General features: G+C 33.9%; 2 protein-coding genes across 2 annotated transcripts; both read right to left on the reverse strand.

Annotated features, from left to right (window-relative positions):
• Window positions 1–464: 464 nt before the first annotated feature.
• On the reverse strand, window positions 465–5,337 carry LOC143568365 (protein FAR1-RELATED SEQUENCE 5-like). The gene is made up of 7 exons (XM_077054538.1): window positions 5,292–5,337; window positions 2,181–2,979; window positions 1,867–2,113; window positions 1,315–1,521; window positions 998–1,246; window positions 892–912; window positions 465–839 (listed from the first exon to the last, which is right to left on the reverse strand). Exons 1-7 carry the CDS (start codon window positions 5,335–5,337, stop codon window positions 465–467), a joined length of 1,944 nt encoding a protein of 647 aa, XP_076910653.1.
• A 1,287-nt stretch (window positions 5,338–6,624) lies between these two features.
• LOC143568367 (proteasome subunit beta type-4-like) lies at window positions 6,625–11,055 on the reverse strand. The gene is made up of 6 exons (XM_077054540.1): window positions 10,984–11,055; window positions 10,658–10,734; window positions 10,223–10,352; window positions 9,153–9,312; window positions 8,875–9,060; window positions 6,625–6,818 (listed from the first exon to the last, which is right to left on the reverse strand). Exons 1-5 carry the CDS (start codon window positions 11,025–11,027, stop codon window positions 8,938–8,940), a joined length of 534 nt encoding a protein of 177 aa, XP_076910655.1. The 5' UTR covers window positions 11,028–11,055; the 3' UTR covers window positions 6,625–6,818; window positions 8,875–8,937.
• Window positions 11,056–18,952: the final 7,897 nt, after the last annotated feature.

Here is an 18,952-nt window from a genome sequence, read left to right on the forward strand (position 1 = left end):
TGGTGATGGTGTGGTATGGTGGTGTGGTAGAATAAAATAAGTTTGTGAATAGGTTCGATATGATCCTCTTTTGTAACCTCCTTTTTCAACCGGATTTAATATAAAATCTATTTAGTATCAGTTTATTTACACGTTCTTATACGTTCCATTATACAACTTGCACATTCCATGAAATATAAAACATAAAAAGTATAAAAAAAGAAAAAATATAAACAAAACCATAACGCTAAAAACTATTCTTCTTGAAGTTGAGGACAAGTTCGACTGTTATGACCCTGTTATGACAAACTTTGCATTCCCTATATTTCTTCCCAGACTGACTTATAACAATCTCTTTCTGAGATTTAATCCGTTTATGTGACCTGCAACCCTTATTTTTAATACCACTAGGCACACGGACAGTCACCTACCTCTGATGGTTGATCATACCCTAGAATAGTAGCAAACCTATCCCTTTTTGATAACTAAGTTCTTTTGTATCTTGTCTCATCGGCTTGTTTGATCATAATATCCATTTGATCCCTGACTTTAGTTAGTTCATCAACATCAGTTGCATAGCTATTTATGAGATACTCACCAGCCAATGTTATTTTCCTTGAGATCTCTTTAACTTTTAAATATTTGTCATTACCAGAAGTTGAAATTGGAGCAGTTCTAGGATTAACACCAGCATCTTTCTTCCAACGATCGACCATGTATTTCTTTGGAAATCTTGTAACTCTAAACAAATTTAAAATATAAAGGCTGTGACGACACAATAACCCATAATGTTCAAATCTTTTGCATCCGCATAAAATCGTCGAATCAATTCCTTCCTCATCTTCCTTCTTAAACAAAACCTGACACACAAAAGTATATTAAAATACTCTGTCAAAAATCAAATAAACTTACAAAAAAGTGTTTTAAAACGTTCTACAACGTTCAAGCAAAAAAAATAAAATCTTTAACTAATTCATAACTCCAAACAGCCTGGAACGTATGCATTAAAGTCAAATACTGAAAACCTCACAAAATCTTCTTCTTCAGTTGATTTCAAACATGCTACACCGCTTCTAATATGATACATTTCATCTTGGAAATCATTAAAAATAGCATTTGTATACTTCAGTTCTGCTTCCTTCTCAAAAGGGTTTTCACTAACCGCATCTGGATGCGTGTACCTTGTATCATGATCATTTTTCCTACCATTGTGCCTTTGGATCTCCATGCAATGATCAAAATGACTAAAGAACTCAACTAGTGATAACTGTGAGTTAGAAACTTGACAAAAAATATGATTTTCACTTTCTGATCTCGATGTAGTTCTCATAAGACCAAACAACGGTCATCCATATAATAAGCAGCAATCCAATCATATCTCATTTCAAACATGTCACACAACCATTTATTTGTTTCAAGATCATATTCCTTCATTATAAGTTCCCATTGCGTTTCGAATTCGGATTGAGAAATTGCATCCGTCCAAACAATGTCACATATTTTACGTTTGAAATCTTCATTGTTACAAATGGTAGCACCAACCTGATGTAACAAAAATTAATAATTTGGTAATGAGGTCAACCTCAGTAAAAAAATGTTCTTATACGTTCTTACACGTTAAAAATATGGACGGATATAACACGTTCTTATACGTTAAAAAATACACACTTAAAACACACTGATGCATGCTAATTTGTTTTACACGTTCTAACACGAATACAAATATGACCTAAATATACTAAAACAGTAATATGTTTATACGTCCTTAAACGTTCTAACACATTTAAAAAATATGCAGCTATCAAATAGTGATGGATGCTAATATGTTTAGACATTCTAATACGTTCTGAAACATATGAATAGTACTTTGAATACATTAAAAGTTACCTTATCAGCAAGTTTTTTTTCATAATGTGCCACATACATAACCGATGTCTCGAGTTTGGTAAAACTAAGGAGATTGCTTGCTTGATCAGTAACAACCACCTTTGGGGCAATACCGAAAGAATCAAGAAAAACTTTCAAAAGCCATGAATAAGATTCAATAGATTCAGATGATAATAACGCAGCACCAACTGTAACATTACGACAGTGATTATCAATGGCAGTAAATGGTACAAAAACCATATTGTACCTGTAAAAAACAAAATTATAGGAAACGAATTAAAAAAATATGTAAAAAATATAAAAAATTAAAAAACAAATGTATTAAATTGACATATTTGTTGGTCTTAAATGTGGCATCAAATGATATAATATCTCCGAAAGCCAAATAATTTTTCTTTGAAATTTCATCCGCCCAAAATAAACAATCTAGTTCACCATTAGAATTAACAGTATACTCAAACGAATAACCATCACAATAGTTTTTCCTCCCACTTAATCTTTGTACAACCATTTCTGCATCATACTCCCCAATATAACAAGTTAAACTTTGTTTGAAATTCTTACAATCGTCTGTTGTAGCCCCAACTTCCTCAAATCCTCCATTCTTTGTCCTCATAATATTAAACGCCTTAACAGGGCCCAGATTCAATGTTGACAACTCATATATAATATCTTGTTGTACATGAGTCAACTTCCTATTTGATCGAACAAAATGCATATCTTTTGCATCCACCAGTTCATGATTATGTCCTTCGAAAAAATCGTTTATTTCAAACCTCAACCCGTCATCAGATTTTAGAAAAATTTGAGCTCGACAACCACACCGAATTGTTGGTCTCTTCCTTATTTTATAATACGGTCTATTGGAACCATCTTTTTCAGCCATATAATCATAACTGTTTGCAGGTTTATGACCTTCTTTCGAACATGTAAAATATTTAGACTTTAATAAACCGTCATTCATATACGAACCTCCTTTACGAACACAAAAACCAGCTTTCTTTGCATATTCACAATAGAAATCATATGCATGATCAACAGATTCAAAAATCGTTCCTTTTACAGGTTTACAAGATGCATTAACTTGCGGTATAACAAGATCTGATGAAGGATCTGATAAACAAAAAGCAATTAAGTCAAAAAAATTCGCCTAAAAAACATCTAATTACAGTTTAGAAAATACATACGAAAATAAATATAATTTAAAATATAATCAAACATCAAACATAAATTAATACGTTCTAATACGTTATAATATGTTTTAACTGAATCACAACTACTAACGAATTATACATTCTCATACGTTCTAAATAGAAAAACAACAATCCTATCCACGATTTGCTATTAAAACACATAATTTGAAGTCTAATTGAATCACAATTAGTTGACAAACTATAAAACACAATATCAATCATAAAATTCAACAGAAAAATAACCTAAAAAGCGAAAAAATTAATTTATCTGTCGATTAAACCTACAGTATACAGCTAAATAAATAACAATTGATTAGAATTAAACCTACAATTACTAACTTTGATGATCGTAATACATGACGTTAAAAATCAACGAAGAGCGTCAAAGCTAATCGAACAACAAAACTCGCCAATTGTTAAGCAGTTTTTGGATAAAAAGATCACATTGAATAAAACAAGGTATATGCAAAAACCGTTTAATATACTGGCGCGATTAACTTTTAAAAATAATGTAAAAAGACAAAAACACTCTGCTGTTAACTTACGCGATCAAATTAATCAAATTGGTAATCAACGATAGGAAGCCTCGCGTACGTAATGTACGATAACCAATTTTTGTATTGGATCCTTTATCTATATATATATATATATATATATATATATATATATATATATATATTGACTTTTAAATGTTTGAGGGGTTACACAATATAATCTCAGAGATAACGTAATACATAAAACGTGAAATCATTAAAAAAATTTCAGTTCGCTTAACAAGTTGAGGGGTAGCGAGTGCTACCCCTGCCATTAAACTAGATCCGTCCCTGATATCAACATTAAAACTATTTTAAACAATTATTACATAAAAAACGCTTCCGAGACAGTGATTTAACTTAACAAGGGTAAGAAGTGATGACAATGTATCATGTGTATGTTAAATTATAACAAAGTAATATGGTATAACTATGAATATATACCTCTTAGGCTATGCGTAGTGGAGGGACTACAAATAAGGGCGAATTGTGACATGTGGCGCCCAGTCAGCAAAGGGTAGGAATTTAGTTTTGGATGTAATGGTGTAGGGCTACAAGTTGGGCCCACGGTATCTTTTTTTATTATTTTCTTTTTATAATTAAACTAATCAAATAAAAATAAAATTATTTAAATAATTAAATAAAAATGTATTAAAATTAAAAATAAATACAAAAAAATACATAAAACTAAAAAAAACACACCAATAATAAAAATAAATTATAATAAAAAAACACACCACAACAAAATACATATAAAAATACAAATAAAAAAACTAATCTATTCGTCTTCGTCTTCGTCTTCGTCTTCGTCCCCGTCCTCGTCCTCCTCCTCGTCTTCGTCCTCCTCTTAGTCCTCCTTTTCGTCCTCAACGGGACGATTATCCCACACGTGTTGAACCAAATCCGCCTTCAGTTGGTTATGTATATCACTTGATGTGAGCTGGTGAATGTTATACGTTCGTTGGTCTTGGGTTGGTTCAGGGAACTGTTCTGGAACGCTTCCTAGTATATAGTGTTGACATATTGCGTTTCCCTCGTCTTCTAAAATCATATTATGCAATATGATACACGTATACATGGCATCGCTCATTTTTGCCAACGTCCATACGTGTCATGGGTTTTTCACATAATGTCAACGTTTTTTTAGAACCCCGAAACACCTCTCGATATCCTTTCTCGCAGACTCTTGCTTCTTCTTAAAATAATCTCTTTTTTCTTCGATCGGGTCTTGAAACGTCTTGACGATGATCGAGTACTCTGGATATATCCCACCTCCCAAATAGTATCTGTGACGATAGAAGGTATCGTTGGCATAAAACGGTAAGACCGGTATGCTACGGGTGATGTAATACTCTAGCACGGGTGATGCGTTGAGAACGTTTATGTCGTGTTGGACCCGACTGTAGGCTGACCAAATCCAGAGGTCGGGTGAACAAATGGCTTGAAGACTAACCGTTGGCACTCCATGGTCACCACGAGTGTATTAACCTCGCCATGCGGTTGGACAGTTGGCCCACTCCCAATGCATGCAATCTATACTCCCGATCATGCCTGGAAAAGAATGTTTGCTTTCGTGTACATCGTATATGCAAGTCAGGTCGTTTGAAGTAGGAATCCTCAGATAACGATGAGTATAATTGTATTATTCCTATACAAATATATTAAAAATAATAGTTAATACAAACAACTTAAATTTTACCGATGCAAAAATACTCCAACGCATCTCTCTTTGTTTTCTCAGCCATCTTTAAATACTCGTCATTGATATCGGTCGTGTTGCCGTATGCGAGGATGCGTAGAGCCGAAGTACACTTTTGGATGGCGGAGAATCCTAAATATCCTCTTGCGTCGGGTTTCTGTTGAAAATACTCATACTCCCGCTCAATATCTCCAAAGATGCACAAAAATAAGCGCTTGGACATCCGAAAACGACGTCGAAACATTGCGTCGTTACATGTAGGTATGTTGTTGAAGTAGTCCTTCATCAAACGCTCGTTCGCTTGCTTACGATCCCGAATGATATATGACCGTCTACGTGGTGGCGTATAGCTAGCAGAGCCGGACACCATGTTATTGGTGACGGCCCGAACCGCGTTCGTGACCTCTAAATGCTCTTCCGCCACTCGTCGATGAATCTGATGAATTCTTTGACTCTCGTTGATTAATTGATCCCAAATTTCGGCAAAATTCGTGGAATCCGAGGAACCCATTGAGTTTGAAGAAGTATGAAATGAGTAAAATGATTGGTATTTTTATGTTTGAGTTTGTGTATGATATGGTGAAAATGGTTTAATTGGTTTGATATTTATATTAAGTTTTTAATTTAATTTTTTTTATTTAGCCGTTATGCAACGGTAATATTATTATATTATTATTTTATTCTTCTTCTAGGCGACAAAAGAACCCCGCCCCCGCCCCTTTTCGCCCAAAAATCGCCGGGGAGGGGGGGGCGGTGTTCCAAAGCCTTCTCGCCCAAATTTCGCCCTAACCCAGGCCCACAACACATTGCCTTATAGTGTTGTTATTCCATACAATTGTGTTGTATAATTGCCCAGTTAGAGCATTAACTCATCCATTAGACAATTTAAACTCTCTCCCATGTTTAAATTATAATTCTTTCGAAAACACACTTCATCCATTCCCCCATTTTACATCTCTAATATAAAAAGTTATATATTTGAAGCTACATACATCGAATTTACATGAGTGTATAAGAATGAGAAAAAATAATAAAATAAACATTTGTATGTAAGATAAAGATAAAAATAGTAAATGGGATGCGTGTAGGTTTTTTAAAGTGAGATAAAATTATAAGCATTATAAATTTTAATTAAATTATAGTGTAAGAATATGTTGGATTGGATGCGAATGCCTAACAATGGTAACGTAGAACAATTATAACGGCAAAGCCGAAAAACCGAGACTGACTAATGTTTGGAATAAAAAAACTAAAAATACTAGCAAGGAGTACATCGGTAATAAGTGAACTAATAGCAAGCATGCGATGGTTTGAATAGTCTCGTTGCGCGCAACAAAACAGTCAAATATATAGAATTCTTACAACCCGATACAAAGACCAAGTCAGTTTACTGAAACTTCAACATGGTTGATACTACCATGATCCCTCAGCACCGACGGTTGGATTCTGAAAAGCGGCAAAGTTCCAAAAGGTCTTGAGGGAGTAAGGTTGGGACACGGTTAAACCTTCCTCGGTAATCTTTGCTATCTGTAGTTTTTTCAAATATCACAACAAAGTTACCTCAAGATGTATGTATATATATGGACACATTCAATACATAAAAAATATAAAGAGAAATCACACAAACATTTGTACATGCCTACATGGTATTTGCCAGGAATAGCAAACGAGAGAGATGGTTATACGGTTGCATAACCGCTGTATGAATCACAGTTAAAGCAACAGATACAGGTGTTTATGCGGTTTTAGGGGTGTGCCCTCGCCAGTTACATGGTTTGGGCTCAAACCGAACCAAAATAAATCAAATTTTGCGTTTTCACAGACCGCTCAGTTTCGGTTTCTTTGGTTTGGTTTTGGTTTTAACATTTTGGCTTGAAAATTTTGAGAGAATAAAAAATTGGCACAAAATAATAATTTTTGCCTGTATCTTTTTGTTAATTAATAATTAACTGTTTGTTATATGTTTGGACTAAAATGATTAGATAACAATATTTATTAAATTCTTATAAATTACTTAAAAAAAGAAATTCCATAAAATCGTTTTGGGTTTTTCGGTTTTAATTAAGTGCAAAACCAAACCGAAAAGTTCAGTTTTTACGAAAATATATAAACCAAACCCTTTGGTTTGTGTTGGTTCGGTTATTTCGGTTCAGTTTTTTCGGTTTCATCCACACCCCTAGCGGTTCTCGCAAATCTCTACTTCAGATTGTTATTGTAAGTTGCAATCGCTTCTACATATATAAATAGCATAGAGGTGGCGATTGCATCTCATTTACTTATGAATGGGTTAACGTATGGTCAAACAAGTGAGATTTAAAAACGAGCTTAAAAAGATCAAAAGTGTAACCCAGAGTGTACTTTTAATGCCCAAAACCACCATCTTAGTCAACGATTATATAGTCATTCAAATGTATGAAATGATTATTAGAGAATATATTATTAGAGTTTTAGTATTATAGTGTTACCATAATTAGGAGTTTGTATTTGAATATGTTTCCTTGTATTTATCTCATTGTACTCATCTACATATAGTTGATCAATAATACATTACACCTTACGGGGTTTTCATTATTCTACATGGTATCAGAGCCTTAAGGTTCTGCTTTGTTTCTTTCTCTTCTTCTTGTTCTCGTCCTACCCCGGGGACGTTTGTACATACATAAAATAATACTTTCTTCATGTCGCTCTATATCATATTTACGCGCCTGCGGGCCAAATTAACCAACGCTGTTGCAACCGTTTTTTTTTGTTCAATTACGAGTAGAACCCCTCTTTAATTGGAGCTGCCTGCACGTGCTCATCATGTTTGAGCCCCAGCACCTTCACAAACCCAATATGTGCAGTCTTATTTAATCTTTATTTTTTTTTCTTTTATTATTCTTTCTTTTTCCTTCTTTTACTATCCATTTTTTATTGTTTTAAAGTTATTTGTTTTATTTGTTTAACAAAAGAAAGAAAGAACGAGACAGAAACATTTAGAGGTTTTGTTATAAACGATTGATTTTTTTTTGTTTAGTTTTAGTTCTTTTCTTTGAAAAAAAAAGTTTTTTTTTATTTTCTTTTTTAGTTTTATTCTTTGGAATATATAATTTTTTTTCCGTCAAGTCGTTGCTTCGGCCGACTCAATCATAGCTCCTGCCACCGCAGTCGAAGCTCTTGTCATCATGCCTAGCCGCCTGACTACGGTCAAGCCGTTGCCGATCTTCTTAGTTCCTATAACCGATCGAGTTCCTGCTATACGTGACAGCCGGTCGTATATCTTCACAAGCTTTGCGCTCCAGTCCGAGCGTCCGATTTCCTACCGCTCTGACTGCGGGGGAATATTAGAGAATATTCTAGAATATATTATTAGAGTTTTAGTATTATAGTGTTACCATAATTAGGAGTTTGTATTTGAATACATTACACCTTACGGGGTTTTCATTATTCTACATCTAGAATATTCTCTAATAATGATAACTTGGGTCAACCTGACCTGACCCGACCCGTTTGATCCATAGCAAAAAGTACTTGTTTTAGGCTTTTGACCCATTACCGAACCCAACCTGGCCCAACCCATTTAGCCCATAGCAAAATATATCACCTGAAGCTTGTTGACAGCAGACCTATCACGGTACAGAAGGTTCCGCATGCATTTCTCCAATAGCTAGACACCCTCCTCAAAACTTAAATCCTCCCTCCATTCCTCACGAAGTATTGGGCGCGCAAGGTGATTTCCAAATCCAGTCGCGATATGATTATCCTCATAATTTACACCGATCATGCTAACCTATAGATTTATATATTTTTTCCAAATTAAAATCATTAGTTATCACGAATAAGTTACTCTAATACTAAATTAAAGAGAGAAAAAAGGTCTACCGATCCAAGATACTTGTGCCCGTTTTTCACTCCACCAATTACAAGTGAATTCCATAATGGGTCGAATTTGTTGCAGCGGTTGTACATAACCCGAGTTAGATAGTTGTATACTTCTTTAGGTCCAAGTGAGTTCCCATCATCCCACATGTTGTCATGCAAGCTGCATAAAGTAGCAACCATTGCTTACAAACAGGGTAAAGCTTACATCTAAAAGTAACGAACAGGGTGAAAGGTTCATGTTCATGTTCGCAAAAAACTAAACGATCAAACACGAGCAATTAAACAAGCGGAGTGTTCTTGTTCATGTCTGTTAAGATTAATAGTACAAACTATAAACAAACAGTTCATGAATGCGGACGAACGAACATAATTGAATGAGCACCAGTTAAAAATAAATGTGAAGATCATGTGCCTAAATAAAACTAGGCTAAATTGTAAAAGGTGATATTGTAATTTCATGAAACCAAGACTAAATTGTAAAGAACCTAAAAGATTTTAATAAATATATAAACAAGCAAACTTATATAAATATAAACTAACAAACATAAATGAACGTAGATGAACGAACGTCAGAATGTTAACAAAGGTTAACGAGAACAACTGAGATATGTGTTCATGTTCGTTTGTTTAACTATAAAAAAACAAAAAACGCTGCTCGTGTTGTTTCGCTTTATATATGAACAAACATAAGGGAATTTCCCACGGATATCAAAAACATTGGCTTAGAAGAAAACGGGTCAAACGAGCTGCCAAAAGTACACTATTTATGTATAAAACCTCCTATATCCTAACTCACTTCATTCCTAATAGCGTACTATTTTTTAAATATGAATCATGCTAGTAATCAACTAATCATATTTGACATACTAATATTTATAAAAAATATTTAATAATCACTGACAAGAAGTATTTCAGGTCAACCCAACCAAATCCTACCCGCCCCAATAATTACACATTTATGGCATGTTAGTTAACCCACACGCCTCATTCACTTTCGCACCTCTTTTCAAAAAGATCCCTATAGGAAACAACCAAAAATTATTTAGAAATATGTATGAAAGATGCTTTACATGAGTTCATCAAGGTACTTCAGAATTTCTTGGTAATCACTGATTTCACCACTTGCACCAATAAGAGAATGTTTGCCCACTTGTTTTATCCGCTCCACGTTCTTGTAGCGAATGGTGGACCCGTATGACCCTGTCAACACAAAAGTCAGCAAACAATAAAACTAGAAATAATGGTATTTTCAACCATCATGCAATTCCATATATTAAATCATTGGTAATATCCCCAATAGCATGTATTGCATCAAAAGTATATACATACATGAACGTACGAACACTCAAGTATGTATAGCATATTCCTTATCGGATAATGCACACGTATTAATAAATTATACGTCATATTGCCCTTAACTTATGCTTATAAAAGGTTCATGAAGCAAATCTTTCTAGAATCAACAAATTCAACAATTTATTTGAGGTTATTAAGAATCATCTAACCTCCCATGTCAGCAACCATGAGAATTCCATCCTTGTATTTGATCCCAATGATGGATGTACCCGTCACATATGGATACCTATATTTAAAATCAATCAACACCCTCAACTATAAAAATATATTACTGTAATAACAGCACAATCGAACAAATGAATGATGTCAAAACTCCATATCAAATTGAATCTGAGTAGTACTAGTCTCGATTTTTAAGTCGAAAGTTAACATCTATTACTAGGAACCAAGTTCCTGCTTCATATTTTTTTAGCTAGCATCAGATCTAGAATCCTACATGTTACACCATGAATTTAGATAGCTAAAGAGTACATACTGAGTCCTTTGAGAATCTCCTTCTGAGGCCAATAAAGTATCCATCACCTGCAAAATACAAACCAGAGAAAAACAATCAAATGAAGTGACGGTAAACAAGTTAATAGCCCATTCAGTTGAAGGTAAATGTTAGAACCAGGTTATTAACACAAACACTAAGTCGATTACTGAAAATAAGACCCATTTAAAGAAGGTTAGTCTCCAATTACAAAGGTAATTCTTAGATAAAACTGAACGAACTACAAATTGAAAAACACATATGATTAATGCTACTCCTAAACGATTATGATTTGGAACTGCATGCAAACTCCTAACTACTTCCCCTCCATCGATTTCTCTTAGTTCAAAGGATTTAGGTGGGATCTTGATTCTGCTCCCTGATTGACTTGACCCGTTTGCCATTACGTGCATATACCTGAACCGGGTTCCTATCAGTAAAGCAAAACTTAACATTCAAACCGCCCTCAGTTATTTCAGAGTTTTCATATTACTACTTACAATTTACCACGGGTTTTACTTAACATATTGCTTTTTGGTGAATGAATATGTAATCCACAAACAGGAGCATGTAGATTAATGAAAAATGATAATTTTTCTGTTCCATTAAAGTTATGACGTTTCGCATGCCCATCAAATTTGCCCATTTCCTATTTCTAGTAAGTTCTAACCAATACCACTAAAGTTGATGTCGTATCCACGGCTTTACTCAAATGGCTCAAGAACACAATGATTTCATTCAAACGATTCAAACCGAATGATTCGGTGAACAAGCTTAAAGCTTACAAATTCTTTATTAAAATCAATCAACTAACTAAATAAAATGCCTAACAACCCTATTTATAAATAAAATAAGCATTTGGGCCGGGCCAACTTAATGGACCGGATGCTCCTGCATCATACTCCCTCAAAAAAAAACTCGTCCTCGAGTTTTGCCTTCAGATCAAAGCCACCCGGGTCGAATGAAACATCTACCCGATTCCTGTTTATCACCATCATAACCTGCCTAAACATGTTAACTTCGCGGGTTGTCTCGTCCCACTCTGAACCTATACCACCTGGGTCGAAAGGAGTGTTAAATTGTGACCGGTTAACGATTGTTGGCCAACTAATAATATTCAATTCATGAAGTTTATTTAGCGGCCCCATGTCATCAACATTATTGGGAGGCCCACCTCTGGCAATAGAATATGGACTTTGTTGAAAAGTAGGCTTCCCGTGAGCTTCAATTCCATTTTCAAAACACATAGCCGCCACATGCGTACCATGGTTATGCATGCAAACAATCTTATCACATACCAAAATTTTTACCTTCTTTTGAATATGTATTCCCTTTTCAAACTCCCCATTTACCGGTTGATTATGCCAATCACCATTAATTTGAAATCCCGACAATCTTGGGTCAATAAGCAAACCCATCGGATCTTTTTGTGAGAAAGATGGACCGCCAATGATGGCCATCGGAACACCAATTCCCACCATAGAAACACCACCATCTTTAGCAAGCAAACTTTTGAAAGCTACTTCATCATCATCAACACTTAAGTTTCTTTAGGAATATATGCAATCCTCACCATCTTCATTTTGCTCGGGCTCTTGAACGGTATTACTAATTAGAGCCATACGCACCAACAAGCACTCTTCTTCATCAGGGCTAAACCCGTCTTCATCGTATTGGGGTTCTTCGTCTGGCAGGAAATCCTGGCCAGATTCATGTTCATAGATCGGTTCGTCGAACCGAGGGTCGGGATGGTGGAAAGGATGCTCCTCTTCCTCGTTCACATCGTCCCAGAAGACGGTTCCCGATTCAGTTTCCTTAACCTGCATCTCCCGTTGTAACTCAAGATCTCGGACTCGTTGGCGGAGCCGTTTGATCCCTTGCTTTATTTCAAGATCACAGACTCGTCGCTTGAGTCGTTTGATCTCGTAATCCCATGAGTAGGGACAGACTCCATCGCTGCCTCGGGCGGTGAATCTGCAAGTAGGTAGTCGATCCTCTACACAGGCACGTGAACCACCAATGTTCTCGTCGATGCCTCGGTCGGCGACTCTTTGAACAAGAAAACACTCGCCTTCACGTAGAGCCATTTGAACAACCAAAGCTCTGATATCAAATGATGCCGATTCCACGGCTTTACTCAAATGGCTCAAGAACACAATGATTTCATTCAAACTATTCGAACCGAATGATTCGGTGAACAAGCTTAAAGCTTACAAATTCTTTATTAAAATCAACCAACTAACTAAATAAAATGCCTAACAACCCTATTTATAAATAAAATAAGCATTTGGGTCGGGCCAACTTAATGGACCTGATGCTCCTGCATCATATAACAAAAAATTAGATAAAATAAAAATCAAACTAAAGAATGTCAACTCCTCTCAAATTTGTGATTATATATATAAATATAAAGTGAAAATGTATGAGTGTTCGTATTAAATACTTATTCATAACTATACATATAAAATAGATAAATGGATGCTGAAGTTTGCCTGCCACCTAAATAATTTATCATTAATTTTTGTTTTAAACAAAGGTTCATACACGTGTACTCATTTTATTGTAATGCACGTGTATGAAGCTTTGTTTAAAACAAAAATTGAATGATAAATTATTTAGGTGGCAGGCAGACTTCAGCATCCATTTATCTATTTTATATTTATTATTATGAATAAGTATTTAATACGAACACTCATAAAAAAGTTCACTTTATATTTATTTATATAAGCACAAATTTGAGAGGGGTTGGCATTTTTTAGTTTGATTTTTATTTTATCTATTTTTTTGCTATATGATGCAGGAGCATTCGGTCCATTAAGTTGACACGGCCCAAATGCTTATTTTATTTATAAATAGGGTTGTTAGGCATTTTATTTAGTTAGTTGATTGATTTAATAAAGAATTTGTAAGCTTTAAGCTTGTTCACCGAATCATTCGGTTCGAATCGTTTAAATGAAATCATTGTGTTCTTGAGCCATTTGAGTAAAGCCGTGGAATCGGCATCATTTGTGTTCTATTGATTTGGGTTCAAAAGGTTCCTCTGTTTTGTCTTTGTTGAAGGGTATTTTAGATATCTGACAAATATCAAACATATCATGAAACATGTTGATCCAACAGATTTGGGTTCAAAATTATACAATGCATCAATTGTTGACATTGTTATAAAGTTTTAAAAAAAAGTCCGGTCGTCTGAATAGAACACTACACACTCTTTGACTTTCTATTAACATGGAAAAACCTGAGATAACTTCCTCTTGTCTAAGGTTATGAAGATTAATTATAGAAAAAAACACAAAAACAATCATTTTCCTGAGTGTGTTACATGAGAAATAAATTACTCATGCAGCCACAGACCATGAGATAACTTCCTCTTGTCTAAGGTTATGAAGATTAAATATAGAAAAAAACAATCATTTTCCTGGGTGTGTTACATGAGAAATAAATTACTCATGCAGCCACAGACCATGAGATACATGTCTGAGTTGTGTATCTACTGTATCTCGTGTATCTCACTTCTTCCCATTTAAAATAAAAGAGTTCAACTACTATGATAGTGACACCATATCGCGCATACGTTTGCTTATGTATAGAGTCGCATATAGAATGAAAATCCTTAGGGTTTTGGCGAGTAAAAGAAGATAGATTCATGTATCTCATCGCATGAAATCGATCTAACATAATCATAAAAGTTTAGCACACTACAAGAATTGGCTACTTTCATAATTTCTTTTAAATATAACTCAAGGACGAGGACTCTGCACCAGCAACAACAATCATACACAACAAATCCCAAAAAATAACATAGCTATTGGTAGGGTCTGGATAGGGTGAGATGTAGCCAAACCTTCCTAGAGATAGAGAGGCTGTTTCCAGAGAGACCAGGCACCAAAACGAACAATAGACAAAAAAACCAGAACTAACAATAGGGAGATAGGGAACTACCTAATAACAAAGGAAGTGGTGGAAAAGCAACATAGTGATAGGGGTCTGCAAGAAACCGAAGAACGATCCAAAACCAAAAAAACCGAAAAACTGAACTGAAACAAAACCAATTTTATTAAATATATTTTTATTTTTTTATTTTTAATTTGAAATATTATTTTATAAGATTCTAATAAACATGTAACTCGAATATTTTTAGCCGATAGTATAATAATTAACAAAACTATTTATACTTTAATCCATTATTTTCGGCCTAAAATTTTCAAGATCAAATGACAAAAACGTAAACCGAACCGAAATCAAAATGAAAACCGAAAAAACGAACACAACGGTTTCAAAATCCAAAAACCGAGGTTTCGTTTGGTTTTAGCCCAAAAACCGACCGAAACCAAACCGTGCACACCCCTACATAGTAACAAGACACATATATAACATCATAAAAGCACATATACGCATAGATACGGAAAGACGTTCACGTGCAAAGTCCAGCCCCTAAACAAAGGCAACACTCCTCCGTAGCACCTCCTAAAAGTCCGTAACCTTAACCCTGCGTCTTGACAAACCCCTATCCTGAACCCAGACTCTTCTGTTGTTCATCATTTTAAAATCACATACATAATATATCATGATCTAAATTCTAAACCTAGCTAAACTGATAAACGTGAGATCAGATGCATAATAATCGATTAACGGAAATCAAACCTAACATTATCACTCTAGTCTAGGTATAGTGAATGAATATGATCAGATCAATCGTAAACTGTAATAATAATAATAATAATAATAATAATAATAATAATAAAAGAAATTTATATATGTAAGTATACCTGAAATCGGTTATTCTGAAACACGTTATTCCGATCTGTAATGATGTTTTCGGTTTATTTAATTCAGCTCAATTCAATTGGGGATGAATGTGTCTTTCTCTACAAGAAAAAAAAGAAAACACAAATTACGGAACTAACCCCTCAACTTTACAATTTCACACTCATTTCCTCCTATTTGCCTTTTTTATTTTTTAACCTTTTTAACAGCTAATTTGAATCACTAACAGCCTGACAGGTCACTGGTCCACCCGCTCATCTTCATATCCATGGCACATAGGTGACAAAAACCTGGCCCAATCTGAAAGTGAAACTAGAGGTGTACAAAACCGGGTTTTACAAACCGAATCGGTTTGGTTTTTCATATTCTAAACCGGTTTTGGGTCAAAACGGTTCGGTTTAAAAACCGGTATAAGCATAGAAGTAGCCAAACTGATCCAGGCCGATTCAGGTCGGTTTTAAACAATCTTAAAACCAGTTTGAATAAAAAATACACAAACCGCTATACGAATCGACGATTTGGTTCGGTTTGGGAACTGGTTTGGACAAACGAACCGGTTCGGTTTGGTTTTCCGTTAATCGGTTCCGAATCAGGTTTTTTTACATCTCTAAGTAAAACCCGCTATTTTTTTGTCACAGGTGGGACTTGAACCCAAGAACTTCTCTTTTTTATATTGAAATCTTTGGGTGTCTCACATCAGCCACTTGAGCTAGGAATTATTAAAGACAGTTAAAATATGGGAAATTAAAATATAAAAAAATGGATCTTTATAATTCTACATTTATGCAACTGGTTGATAACAAGCTCGCTTGAGGATATTATTAGTTTCTTACTACTAGTCTCAACTATTACACTATTTTTTTTCATTGGTCCCCATTAAAAATAAGTTTTATCTGAATTTCAAACTGATTTTTTCAACGTTTGATCAGAAGGGTATGAGTCGATTGATGTGAGACTTACATAGGAATGGTGCTCTAAATGGCGACCGAAAGGAAGATACATGTGTTTAAACTTCCAATTAATATTGATCTAAATAGATGATGATGTTTTAGGTTTAATTAATTTAGTTGGGGATAAATGTGTCTTTCTCTACAAGAAAACACAAATTACTAAACCAACCCTTCAACTTTACAATTTCACACTCATATCTATATATGTCTTTTTGTTTATTTAACGATTAATTTGAATGACTGACAAACCACTTGGCCATCCTTTTATCTTTATGGGTGAGAAAACTTCTAGCCTAACCTGAAAGCGAAACCCCCTATTTTTTTGTTTATTTTTTTTATCACATGTGGGACTTGAAACCAAGACTTCTTTATTTTTATATTGAAGTCTTTTGGTGTCTTACCTTAGCCACTTGAGCTAGGAATCATTCGCAAAACAATTAAAATATGGAAACTTAAATATAGAAAACTGAATTTTTATAATACCATTTTTTGCAGTTGGTTGATGATAAGTTTAATTGAAAATATTGTTACCACCGGTCCCAACTTTTATACTAATTTTTTTTCATTGTTCACTGTTAAAAATAAGTTTTATATGAATTTTATACTAATGTTTTAGAGTGTTCGATAAGTTGATGATACGGGTCAATTGATGTGAAACTTACATAAAAATGGTGCTCTAAACAACGATTGAAAAGAGGATACACGTTTAAATTTCCAATTAATCAAGTTGACATCGTTTGGACTTTGAGCACCATTTCAAGGTAAATTTTACATCAATCAAATTATCCTTCTTTCGATTAAAAACCTTAAAACGTCAGTTTTAATTTTATATAAAACATAGCGGGGCTAATTTTTTTTATTTTTTTTAACTGAGGTCCAATGAGAAAATATAGTGTAAAAGGTAAAACTGGTGACAAAAAAATTCTCATGTAGGGGTGTTCATCAGATTGGATAACGGATTATTCGGGTTATTCAGTTCGGGTTATTCGGATTTTAAAATTTTTGGATCCTATCCGAAATCCGATCTGATCCGAATTAGGAATATTCCTATCCAATCCGAATCTATCTGAATTCAATTCGGGTCAGATTCGGATAATAATTGAATAATCCGAAATTATCCGAATTTTTTGAAATAAACCTAAAAAATTTTCCTATTTTTTTGTTCATAACATTTAACAGTTTAAAATCGCAATAAACATACAAACCGGAAAATATAAATTACTCTTAACACAAATTTAAAGTTTAAACTTCAAATAATAGTTTAATAAATATACCAAACCGAAAAATACCACTAAAAACATTTTTTATTCAGATTAAACGGATATCCGAATAATCCGAATTTTTTTAAATTCCATATCTGAATCCGATCCGAATCCGAATTAGTTGTTCGGATTGATCGATCCGAATAAGAATTCAAATCGGTTTATTTGAGTTTCGGTTTTGGTTTTTTCGGATTTCGGATCTCTTAAACACCCCTATTCTCATGTGTGATTATTATTGACCATCTTAAAAAAGGTAGGATATTAAATTCCAATATTTCTTAAAATATTGATAACTAGTTAAATGAAATTTTTTTTTAGTAGTTATACTTAGATGGAGAATATTGGTTAATGGAATGGTGCGTTCGGCAAGAGCCTTGGTTATGATAAACAGACTGACGAAGGAATTCCAATGTCAGGCAAGGCAACCCTTAATGAAATTACACTAAATCGTAGACTATCACTGTTTGAACAAAATATAATCCATAATGAAATTACAATAAACCACCCTCACGTAAATTTTCAATTTTTTTAACGACTGGTATTATTAAATGAAAAATTTAGACTAGCAAGAGGGCTAGACTAGATACAACAGACACCTAAAACGAAACATCAAAAACTTTTCAATTTTCCAATTCATTTCTCAAGATATTCTTTAATTACTTTTAAAATATTAATTAACTAATTATTATAGGCTTAAAGCTACTTATAGTTGTTTTACTTTTGATTGGACTTAAATAATTGACTGATTATATATTTTTTAATAGAGTTTGAAATTTAATGTTAATTTCAAATTTAAATTGGTAACAATATCTATATATATATATATATATATATATTAAAGTAATATGCTTTATCTCAACTTCTCCTATTTCTATTGGTTGTTGTCTAGACTTTTCATATATATATATATCACCTCTCTAATTTTCATGTTAATAAAGTAAATAAAAAATAAACTAAAATAAAATACAATTAATTCTATTTAATGATTCTCTT

Source organism: Bidens hawaiensis, unplaced genomic scaffold (assembly GCF_021521415.1).
Source record: "Bidens hawaiensis isolate Kalapana, Puna unplaced genomic scaffold, B.hawaiensis_p1.1 tig00023983_1, whole genome shotgun sequence".
NCBI lineage: Eukaryota > Viridiplantae > Streptophyta > Magnoliopsida > Asterales > Asteraceae > Bidens > Bidens hawaiensis.